The 12193-nt window shown below is 37.3% G+C and overlaps 1 protein-coding gene across 1 annotated transcript in view; it reads left to right on the forward strand.

Moving 5' to 3' along the window:
- Nucleotides 1-9633, forward strand: part of LOC138144482 (maestro heat-like repeat-containing protein family member 1) — a 115235-nt gene extending 105602 nt beyond the window's left edge. Inside the window, exons 30-33 of the mRNA XM_069065760.1 lie at nucleotides 1898-2047; nucleotides 4468-4599; nucleotides 7369-7438; nucleotides 9346-9633. Of these exons, the coding sequence (XP_068921861.1) occupies nucleotides 1898-2047; nucleotides 4468-4599; nucleotides 7369-7438; nucleotides 9346-9413 (420 nt within the window). The 3' untranslated portion in view covers nucleotides 9414-9633. The remainder of the gene's footprint in view (nucleotides 1-1897; nucleotides 2048-4467; nucleotides 4600-7368; nucleotides 7439-9345) is intronic.
- The last annotated feature ends 2560 nt before the right edge of the window (nucleotides 9634-12193 follow it).

The following is a 12193-nucleotide window of genomic DNA, read 5'->3' on the forward strand; positions in this document are numbered from 1 at the left end:
TATATGAAGGGTAATGATGGTGAGAAGTTTTGCTTGGAATGTATAGTCCATAATAATGAGGAATAAAGTTTGTGGCATCAAAGGTCTTTGCTGCAGGCTTTAGGGAAAGGGAAGAGGTCTTAGGAAGAAATGCCAGGTGGGCAACATTCAGCTAAATATTAGCCATTCCCTTATGATTATACACTCCTGAACTTCTAAGTGGTTTGCCCATGTAGACTTGGACAAGGGAACACACACAAGACAATCACCAGGAAACAACACAAATATCTGAGAAAGAAAAGGCTCCTGCAAAATCCTGGGTCATCATGGCTGGGCTAGTTCACTGCTTTAGGACTATCTTCCCAGGCTTCCTCTTGCAGCAGCTACTGATGTACCCTGAAGGATGAAAGGACAAATTTAGAAATAGAAGTGTTCCTCCCTGATCCACTTTTCCTCAAGTATACCCAGCTAATTACTACCATTTCCCAGTCCCCAGATACTTACCATCTCACATCTACTACCTATAGGAACACTAATATTTACACCCCAAGGAAATCTTTTGACTACACTCCCTGTTATTATCAGGTAATATGATTTACAGAGATTAGATAGATAGATGGATAAAATGTATTAAGTACTTACTATGTGCCAAGTGGTGCAGTGGTTAGAGTGCTGGGCCTAAAGTCAGCAAAACTCATCTTCCTGAGTTCAAATCTGGACTCAGACACTTATTAGCTGTGTGATCCTGGGCAAGTCACTTAATTCTATTTGCCTCACTTTCCTCATCTGGAGAAGGAAATGGCAAACCACTCCAGTATCTTTTCCAAGAAAATTCCAAAAGGGGCCATGAAGAGTCAGACATGACTGAAACAACTGAACAACAGAGCATACAAATAATTTTTATGCTAGATAGTACCTGTTGTCAAGGATCTTAATAAAGAAAAATAATACATAAATCAGAACTGGAAATTTGGAAGGAGGGCACACATAAGACTGCATGGTCTGGAGATATCTGAGTACTGTAGAGACCTGGCCCAGCAAGAAAAGGCCTAATCCAGCTTATAAAATCCCCAGAGGTTTGAAGGACAGAGCATAGTTTTCTACTGGAGAGAGAGTAGAGAAGATGTTCCAAGTGGAGACAGCTCCACTAGAGATATCTGGAAGGTTTTCCTAGGGAGTAGTAAATGATGGGAGGGAGCCTTCAATGTCAAGCAGAAGAATTTGGACTTGACATTTTAACTTATGTTATTTATTATAAATCATATTATACATAAAATATGTTATGTTATAACAATATAAAATATATATTATAACTTATTCTATTGTGTGTTCTTAAGAAGATTTCCCTCAAAAAAAGTTTATTATTTAATTTTACTAAAACTGAGATTTCATTGGCATATAAAATTCCCAATTGGGCAAATCCCCTTGTTAGTGTAGATGAGCACTTGTTCTTCCACTCATCTTGGAGAATTTTTTTTTTTGGTCAAGGGTCACACAATCAGCATGTATCAGTGGCAGAAACTGAACCCAGGTCTTCCTTTGTCAAGGAGTTGTCTATCCTCTCTATCAGTCAAGCCATACTTTCTCTCCTCCCTCAAAAGAGCAATGAGTTATAATCAGTTCAATTCAGTTCAATTTAATAAACCTTTATGAAGTACCTATTATTGCATAGAACTGTGCTAGACACTGGGAATGCAGAACTAGGTATGATGCAGGACCTCAATCTCAAGATTACAACCCAAGAGTGTAAATGTACTAAAAGCTTGCCTCCAAGTAGCAAGAAACTTTCTGAGTTTCCCCACTGTGGGATGCTATGCTAAGTTCTTTTTATTGCATAGAGATCACACTTTCCAGTTATTATACTAACCAGGAGGTAGTTTTTACCACTAATTGTCTTTGCTCCGTCTTGTTTCTGTAGGAGATAACTACCATACGCCTGGCTGCTGTCACTCTTTATGGTCACCTGCTTTCTTTTGTTCATAAAAAACCTGTGTTTGTGGATCAAGTTGAGAAAAGCTTGGGTTCACTTCTGATTCTTCTTAAAGACAACGATCCCCGAGTAGTTAAAGTAAGAACAATTGGGTTCTGTTGGAAATGGGATAGCCGGGCTCAGTTATTCAGGACCAGGCTTCTTTTGATCAAGAACCATAACTTCTCCTGCAGAGGCTCTCCAATGTCCATGTTGATTCAACCCAATTCAATGAAAGCTTATTAAGGAATTAGTGTGTTCTGGGCCCTATGCCAAGCCTTGGGGATTCAAAGATGAAAATGAAACAGTCCCCAAACTCCAAGAACTTACATTCTGATGTTTAAATAGAAAAATATAAGCAGATAATTAAATACAAAATATATACAAAAATGTGAAAATAATATCAAGAGGAAGAAAATTCTAATAGTTATTCTAACTAAGAGAATTCTAAGAAGCCTTGTAGATAAGTGTGTTTTGAAGGAAGCTAGATATTGTATGAAGTGGAAATAAGGAGGCATTACATTCTAGACACCTAAACAAGTCTCAAACATAGGAGATGGGTTAACCATGAATGGCCAGTTTGACCAATAAAGAGAGAAGGAAGGTAGAAATCATACTTTAGAGGGCTCTAAATGGGCAGCTAGGTGGCGCAGAAGTTAGAATGCTGGGCCTGAAGTCAGGAAGAGTCTTCTTGAGTTCAAATCTAGCCTCTGATACTTCCTACATGTGTGCCCCTAGACAAGTCACTTAATTTTGTTTACCTCATTTTCTTCATCTGTAAAATAACATGGAGGAGAAAATGGCAAACCACTCCAGTATCTTTGCCAAGAAAATCCCAAAAATGTGGTCTCGAAGAGTTGGACACAATTGGAAAATGATTGAACTGAAAAGTGCTAACCAGAGGATTTTGTATTTCATCCTGAAGGCAACTGTGAGCCATTAATGATTTTATAACCCAAGAGTCAGAACCAGGTGTCTCCTGATTTCAAGTCTTTCTCCTCTCGAATACACATCATATGTCCTAAGCACGTGGCATGCAAAAACAAGAACTAGATCATCCTTGACTTCAAGAAGATTACATTTTATTAGGGGGAAATTAAATGAACACATATAAGTACACATAAATATCTATGAAGCAATTCATGGAAAAGAGGGGAAGACATGTTTAGGATTAGTAAAATTCTCATTTAAGAAACTAACTATGAAAAGATCTAGAGATTTCAAGAGGTAGACAAGAGAATGGTATGTATTTTAGGCATAGGAAACACTGCAAAAGTAGGGAGATAAGGAGTGGAATGTCATGAGGGAACAGCAAAGAGTTCAGTTTGGCTGCTAGAACACAGAATGTGTGAAGGGGAATAATTCATAAAGTTAGAAAAATCCTCTGAAGATCAGTAGTGAAGGACTTTAAATGCCAACCAAAGGTAATTGTATTTTGCTCTCTAGGCTATAGGAATCCCTTGGAACATTCTGAGCAGGAGAATAATGAAGTTTGAGCTATACTTTAAGTACATCCCTTTGGAGAAGCTAAGTGGTACAATGGATAGGGCCCTGACTCCAGAGTAAGGAGGACCTGAGTTCAAATCTGCCTTCAGACACTTACTATGTGACCTGGGCAAGTCATTTAACCCCAGTGGCCTCAAAAATTAAAAAATGAATATCCTTTGTACAGTAACAACAATTTTATGCTTATGAAAAATTGTGAATGACTTAGCTGTTCTCACAATACAATGATCTGAGCCAATCCCAAAGGCCTCATGATGAAACATGCTATCTGCCTCCAAAGAAAGAACTGATGGCATCTGAATATAGACCAAAGCATATTATTTTTCTCTTTCTTTCTTTCCCTTTCTTCCTTTCTTTCTCTCTCTCTTTCTTTCCTTCCTTTCTTCCTTCTTTCTTTTTCTTCTTTCTTTCTAATTTTCCTCCTTAATATGAATAATATGAAAATATTTTACATGATTGCACATATATAACCTATATCAGATTGCTTACTATCTCAGGGAGAGGCGAGGAGGAAATGGGAGAGATAAATTTAGAATTCAAAACTTTTTTTGTTGTTGTTTTTTTGGAGGGCAGTTGGGGTTAAGTGACTTGCCCAAGGTCACATGGCTAGTTTTTGTGTTAAGTGTCTGAGGCTAGATTTGAATTCCTGATTCCAGGGCTGGTGCTCTATTCACTGTGCCACCTAGCCACTCCCAAAACTTTTTCTTAAATGTTAAAAATTGTTTTACATGTAATTGAGGAAAAATTTTAAAAAGACAAACAAGAATATCCCTTTGGTAGCTGTGTGGAGAATGGATAGTATGAATTAAGTAAGCTTCTTAAGGGCAGTGATTATTTCTTTACATTTCTTTGCATCCCCAGAATTTAGCACGGTGCTTGGCACATAGTAAGGGCTTAATAAATGTTTGCTGATTGATTGAATGACTATTGCAATAGTTGCCATACTTCATGTCATACTGCTTTCAGTATCTAGGTTGTTGAATTCCCTGACACAGTAATTCCACTTCTTTCAGAGTTCCAGAATTGTGCTTAGGGATTGCTCTTCATTCCTCCGGTCAGAGCCACTTAGGGAATTCCTAGAGAATCTTCAACCTGAGGGAGAAATCAACTTCCCCCAATTTTATGGTAAAGTCTACAATCTCTTGGTGAGTAAGCATGCTTGATTTAATTCTGTAGGACTGATGATTTGGGGGGAGAAGAGAAGAGACATGGAGAATGGCAGAATTAACCCAACTTTATTCAGCAATAATTTTGCCATAGATATCATGAAACTATACTAAAGGAGAATGAACAATCTATCCAGGAAATTATTTGATTGTCATCTATTGCTTTTTATTTTTTAATTAGTTAACATTTTGAAAGCAAAAGAAAATAGTATCATAGAAGGTTAAGTAACTACCAGAGACTTGAATTGTTTAGAGCTACTACTCATTGTTAACATCAATCAACCATCAAAAAATATTTATTACTCTAATGTTTAATGACTCTATGTCAGAACATGTTAGGTTTTAGGGAGGGATGACAAAGAAGGATAACACATGGTTCTTCTTCTCTAGAGCTTACATTGGTATATATTAGGTGATTAATAAATGTTTGTTGACTGAATGGTTGATGGACTCTGTTGTTATTAGTCATATCCAACTCTTTGTGACCCCATTTGAGATTTTATTTGCAAAGATACTGGACTGGTTTGCCATTCCTTCTCCAAATCATTTTATAGATGAAGAATATATTTTTATTTTATTTATAAAAAATAAATATTTTATATATTTATAAAAATAAAATATTTTATTTTGTCACAAAATAAAATATTTTATAGATGAAGATGAAAATATAAATATTTTATAGCTAAAGAAACTAAGGCAAACAGGGTTAAATGAGTTGCCTAAGCATCCCACAGCATATAGATACACACATATCTACATATATATCTACATATATATATACATACACATATACATATACCCACATATATAATATACATACATATATATCAATATAAAGAAGAATGCTCTAATAATTAAAACTGTACAGAAACAGAATGTGTTACCTCATGAAGTAGTGAGTAGAGGTGTTTTAATAAAGGCTTTTTACTTTTTTGTTTTGCAAAACATAGTAATTGCTTATTTAAAATGCTTGTTATAATTGCATGTAATTATTGTTACTTTGGATGAAATAATATATATTCTAAAATTTGTCACTTTTAATTTGTAATATGGTAAATACCAATAGATATGACCCACATAAGCAAAAGCTATTTTGTCCTCAATAATTTTAAAAAAGTGTAAAAAGTAATCCTGAGATCAAAAAGTTTGAGAATTGCTTTTGAAGAGACAGTTGATATTTTGGGTAGGATTTAGATACAGTGTCTTCTACCTTACCTACTAATAGATCGTCTAGGATTCTATGAAATAAGTTAGATAACAGCAGGGCTATCTGGAGCCAGTTTAAACCACCTCACAAGAGCTAACTTTAAATTTTCAGTGTGAACATCCATTTATACCTCATAAATCAGCAAACACTACAAATCAGTTGGATTTTTTTGTTGTTGACTGTCTAGACTTAAAGTGATGGGGAGAAATGTAAAAATACAGACTAAATTTAAAAGTATGTCATGTTCACTTTTTTTTTCCCTCGGGAGAACCAATGGTTAAACATTTCCCAGAATATAACTGGACAGTATTATTCATAAAGAGGTAAAGTAATGATAAAAGGCCAGCCTGTGAGCCAAGAAGATCCACAGTTAAGCCCTTCCTTTGAAATACAGTTATCCCTTCCACATCTCAGGGGTTTGGGAGTGTCTCTGGTAGTTACTTAACCTTCTATGATACTATTTTCTTTTGCTTTCAAAATGTTAACTAATTAAAAAATAAATCCATAAATCCTGCAATCCAGAAAATCCATGTAAAATTTTTTGGCCCTCCCTTTATGTAGAGAAAAAGTCTGAATTATTATGGCATTAAAGATGAAGTCTGTTGATATTATACACTACTATACATATATTTTACACATTTCTGAGTTTTTAAACTTTCTCTGTGTCATCTGATGGCCTTTGTGAGTTGTCTGAGGCTTCTGCAAAAATCCCCAAAAATTCACATTTAATTTTTTTATGTCAACCCATGATATAGTGAAACTATGATGGTGAAAGTCATGATGCGGAAAGGATAATTGTATACTGTCTATGTAACCATAGGCAAGTCATTAAGCCATTCAGTTCACCCAGGCAACTCTCAGACCATAAGTTACAAATGAATTGCTGAAGTACACTGGTAGAGAGAGTTTTGATACTGGGAGTTTGACACATGAAAATATAGGTTCAGATTCTGCTGCTCTTGCAAAAAAAAAAGGTATAATAATGCTCAGTTATGTAGTATACGCTAAAAAAAATGCTGTAAAAGTTCAGGTGGAAATGAATTCATCAAGGTCTGAAATACTTTATGGAAGAGGTAGGATGTAAGCTGGAGAATACAAAGCATTTATATAGATGGAAGGAAGAAGGAAAAAGCATTTCTAGCAGAGGGAGCACAACCAATGGAGATGGGAATTAGCATATTTAATGGATAGTAAAGGTCCAGTCCATAAGATAAAAGAATATACAATGACGGAGAATTATTCTTTGTTGTTTTTTTTTTTTTGAAGAATGGTCTTATAAGAATGGGGCTCCATTGGTTATTTCACCTTGCTTAAATATAATTACTTTTGTTAAGTAAGAACACTTCTTACTCAAATCAGTCAACCAGAACTGATTGTGACCATTGTCTATATTACCCCTTGAATTAATCAAAGATGTTACAGGGTGTTATAGGCCATTTCAGAAGGGGTCACTTATTTTTTGTCTGCTGCCCTACTAAAATGCCCGGTGACTGACATATCCAGGAAAACTTGAATTTGAAGTATTTGTATGTATCTTCTAGATGGAAGAGTATTCAGAAAATGAAGATGAAACATTAATGTCAAAAGCAGCATCAGCCGCTGAGATCCGCTGTGAGCAAAAACACTTTCTTTCTGAAAATAACCAAAAAGTAGGGTTGACTCTAAGAAAAATTGTGAAGCTGACCACATGTGTTTTTGGTGCCCTGAACTCTTTCCATCCCTTGACTGCTAAATCCAATCCAATCTGAACACATACAAAGCAGAATATTTTTTTCATGCCATTAAGGGAGGTACATTGACATCTGAGAATGAAATTTCCTAGATGAAATTAAAATCTATCTTTAAGAGCAAGTTTTTAATAATTCATTCAATCACTAAGTATTTAATAATGGTCTACTAGGACTATGCTAGGCATTGAGGATACAGAGGCAAAAATGAAGTATCCTTTGCTTTCAAGGAGTTTACTTTCTATTGAGAGACCCAACATATTCTCCACCCCGGCAGTAGTGACTAGAGAGCTGGTCTTAATGCCAGGAAGACCTGAATTTTCTTCTAAGTACACTTTTACATGAACATGTTGAACATACTTGTGTTCCTAAAGAGTAACCCTAAAGAGACACTTAACCTTCTTCAGTCTCAATTTCCCCATCTGTAAAATGGGAGTTGGACTAAGTCAGGGGTCAGAACCTGTGGCCTCGAGGCCACATGTATCCCTCTAGGTCCTTGAGTGCAGCTTTTGGACCAAGTCCAAGTTTTACAGAACAAATCTTTTTATTAAGGAGATTTGTTCTGTGAAGTTTAGATTGAGTCAAGGGGTCACACTTGAGGACCTAGAGGGCCACATTTGGCCTTGAGGCCACAGGTTCCCCACCCCTGCCCTACTCTATGCTCCCTATCAAAACAATTTTGTAGGGTTGTCACTAGAATGATTAGAAAGACCTTGTATAGGAAGAAGCTACAACTTTACCTGAGCTTTAAACTAAGTCAGAGATGCTAAGAGGTACAGATAGGAAAGAAGTGTATTCTAGGCATAGGGAATAATGGAATGCTTGTGCATTGGTATATGGGAGATGGGACATAATATGAACAAAGAAGGAAAATGTCCTGTGTGAGTGTGAGGAATGTTAAGGATACCAATTTGGCTGGTCCGTAAGATCTGTGAAAAGGAGTAAGTAATGTGATGCTCTCACCAGCACAGAGGTGGTGCATTTCCATAGATGGTTTTCTGTAGAGCATAAGATCATCAGGTGATTTTCAAATCATTTTATGGGAATAAAAAGTCTAATGCCCAAAAGGATTGCTGCTCCCTTTTACCCACATCTCCAGAGTGACTTGGTTCTTGACTGCTAAATCCAATCCAATCTGAAGATATCTTAAGTACTAATTACATGCAAGGACCTGTACTCAGTTCTGGAGCCTGTATCAGCAATGCCATATTCACAATGCCTATAGAGATGACAAATATGCTGATATAATTATCCATCACAAAATACGTCAGGTTTGCCATTTGGGGAAATAAACTAGAAAATTTATTAAGATACCAAAAGACTGAGTCCCAAAACCAGAAAGTGAAAGCCATCAGAGTAGTTATGATATTGGCACAGGTAGATAAAGTAGAAAGCACCCACATTTTCAAGCCTTTAAAACAGAACAGGCTACCTCAGGCAAAGGTCCTCCTCTCCCCACTCACAGCAACCACCCAGTGTCCTGGAAGTGTGCTCCCAGCAGCTCCAGCCCCTGGCAGTCCTCAGCAGGAGTCCTAACTCAAAAAAAAAAAAAAAAAGGCAACCGCCGCCAACTGCCAACTGCAGGACCGTTAGCTCGGCTTTTCACTTTCTCTTGCTCTGCTATGTCAGCACGTCCATGGGGCATGGGAGATCTTTAAATCCCATAACCCTTACAGAGCCATAAATAAGTAAATAAACAAATTAGTAAATAAATGAATGAATGAATAGATAGAGAAATAAATGAATAAATAAGTAAATAAATAACTCCACCTCTTGTTATGTGGTCCTCAGGCTTCATGGAGCAACAGGATATGAAAATCTGCCCATCTGGGAACCCTAAGGAATTCTTGTACTTGTAAGTTCTTGGATCCAGGAGGCTAAATTCCTGATGCTCAAGCACTTCATCAAACCCCACTTATCTGTAATTGATGCTATTTTCATCCAATTTGGGCTCAAGTTAACTTTTGTGCTATGAATGAATGAATAATTCACTAAGCAAATTAAGAGAATGTATAAGACTGGAGAATGGTAGAGAGGAGGGCAGTATATTCAACCCACCTGAAGACCAAGCTAGAACTGAACAATTTCTGGAGGACTACACAGCTTGCCTGCTGATGCCATCACTTCAGATATTTCATGAGCAGTTTCAGTAGTTAAATATTATAGTCATGTGTCCACTAAGCATTCATTGAATTCCTACTCTGGGCAACACTATGGAGATATGAATGGGATGAATAAGGCATAATTTCTGTTCTCAAGGAGCTTACAGTTTAATAATGAAGGATAAGAGGAACAAAAAATTCTAACATAAGGAAAAATATGGTTAAGTGCCATTGGAGAAGAGCAAAAGAGGTAGTGTGTTTAGTGGAAAGAGAATTTGTTGTTAAAGGGTATATGAGTTCAAATCCCAGCTCTGCCTACTTACTACCTGAGCAACTCTGGACACCTCCCTGGGCCTCATTGAGTTTCCTGGTTGTAGATAAGGCAATTGGACTAAACAACCACTAAGACCCCTTGTAACTCTAAACCTATGATCCACACCAATCATTGAAATAAACCTTAACTTCATTGTCCAGGCCTACTAAATCCTCTTGGTTTCTCCAAAACCAAAGTTACATTGGTGTGTCCTTCCAGGTTGTATATTATCTGCCCAATCTAAGAGTACTATTGGTGGCATAAGACCTAACCCTCCCAGAGGTAGCCCTTGTGGACAATTGTACAATCTTGGCTTTATATATTGACTTAGAGGGAGTAATTTGGGGTGAAGGTGGAAGGATTTCAGGGAAAAGGTGATAGGTCTTAGGCATATTAAGAATTTCATGCTAATTTTTTACTGTTCTACACTCTAGGCTGTAGCCCAATCCTGGATACAAGAACCCTGTGACGAAGACATATCCCTGGCCACTCCATAACCAAGAGGCTCCTATTCCAGATTCAGAAGAAGCTTTTTCAGCCCCTTCAGAAGAAACAGAATGACCTTTATGGCCCCTGGCAAGCTTTAGAGATTCTAGGAAGGCATGATGACTGACCCATTTCCCAAAAACAATGAAGAAAAGAGGGGTTGAGGGCTAGGGTCAGGACAAGGGATTGTATAAATTCAGTTATCCAGGGGAAAATAATTGTTATTTTGATGATGCTTATATGAATTTAAATTATATCATTAAATATTAATAAATGGTTGTAGTTCTCTTCAGATTTTTGCTTAAGGCAGCAGGCATAGTGGGTTGACTTTCAGGCTCACAGATCCAATTCAAATCGTATCCCTGACCCTTTCTAGTTGTATTGCCCTAGCTAGAGAACTGATCTCCCTCTGACGCTTAACTCCCTAAGTCTAGCTAGCAGTAAGGGTTGCAGGGGTGGAGTGGAGGTGTGGGGATGGGTGTTGGAGGGAGGGCAGTCCTTATACTAAAGAATTCATAGATCCTAATCTTATACCTTCAAATATAGCTTTGGCTGCTACAGTATAAAGAGTAATGAGTGCAGTAGTATCAGAAATCAGACCTAGAAAATAAAGCAGGTAAAAGGTGATGTGGGCAAGCAGGGATCCTAACTCTGCTATAAGACAAAAAGGGGGGTGGGGAGAGACTGTCCAGATGAATATAGCCATCAATAATTCAGCACGTGGAGTGGATCCTCCCAAAATATTCATCCCATAGGAGTTTTCAACAACCAATTCATCACAAATCATTCATCTCCATCCTCCAGGAGGTAAGAAAGTTCAGGTACAGACCCTCCCTAGGAAGGTACAATGGAAGCCCCAAAGTCTCCCTTCTTCTCCTATCCCAAGCTCACCCATTTGATCATGGAATTCTCTTGATCAATCCTGTCTCCTGCTCACATATTCCAAAAAACTCCTTGAGATGAGATTCTGAACCTGTTGGGAGAAATACAAACTATATGTATTCTAGGACATGTTTAGTAGGAACAGGGAAGGGAGTATATTTAAAAGATTTTTCTTTTTTTATAATGGCAACAGATCACTGCTTATTTTTTTTTCTCAAGCCAAGCACACAATTCATAAAGTGGAGGCAGAAATCTGAGAGTGAGGTAAGGAACTAGAAGATAAGAGTCCCAAGCTAAAACCAAAATTACTGTAGCTACTATGACTAGGAACTCCCAAACAAATAAATATTCATCAAGCCAACAAGTTGGAGCATAAACAAGTACCAACCCCAGCCAACAGCTTCCTTACATGATGATGAGGTCAAAAAAGGCTAGGATTGAGAAAAAATTCATGGGGTTTGGCTATTAAGATCAGTGGTAACTTCAGAGAGAGCAGTTTTAATTGTGAAGAAATCAGAAACCAGATGACAAGAGGCTGAGAAGTAGTGAGAGAAGAAGAAATGGAGGCAAAGACAGTACAGTTTTTCTTTTTTTCTAGGAGTTTGGTTATAAAAGGGAGGAGAGAGATAGGATGATACTAACTTGAAGTGATGATGGGGTTAAGTGAGGGTCTTTTAGAGATGGGAGAATGAGGAATGGGCCAGTAGATACATTTCCAGGTAGCAAAGAATTAGACAGCAGAAATGTAGAAACTGAAGAATTGGGGTGTGGGAGAGGCAATGAATTGGTTGGAGAATCCAGAAATGAATTCATCATTGAGCATCTCCAATGTGTCAGGTTCTATAGATTCAATGAC

The sequence above is a fragment of the Petaurus breviceps genome, unplaced genomic scaffold, assembly GCF_028583685.1.
Source record: "Petaurus breviceps papuanus isolate PSGF00001 unplaced genomic scaffold, PetGlider_PUasm1.0 90701, whole genome shotgun sequence".
Lineage (NCBI taxonomy): Eukaryota > Metazoa > Chordata > Mammalia > Diprotodontia > Petauridae > Petaurus > Petaurus breviceps.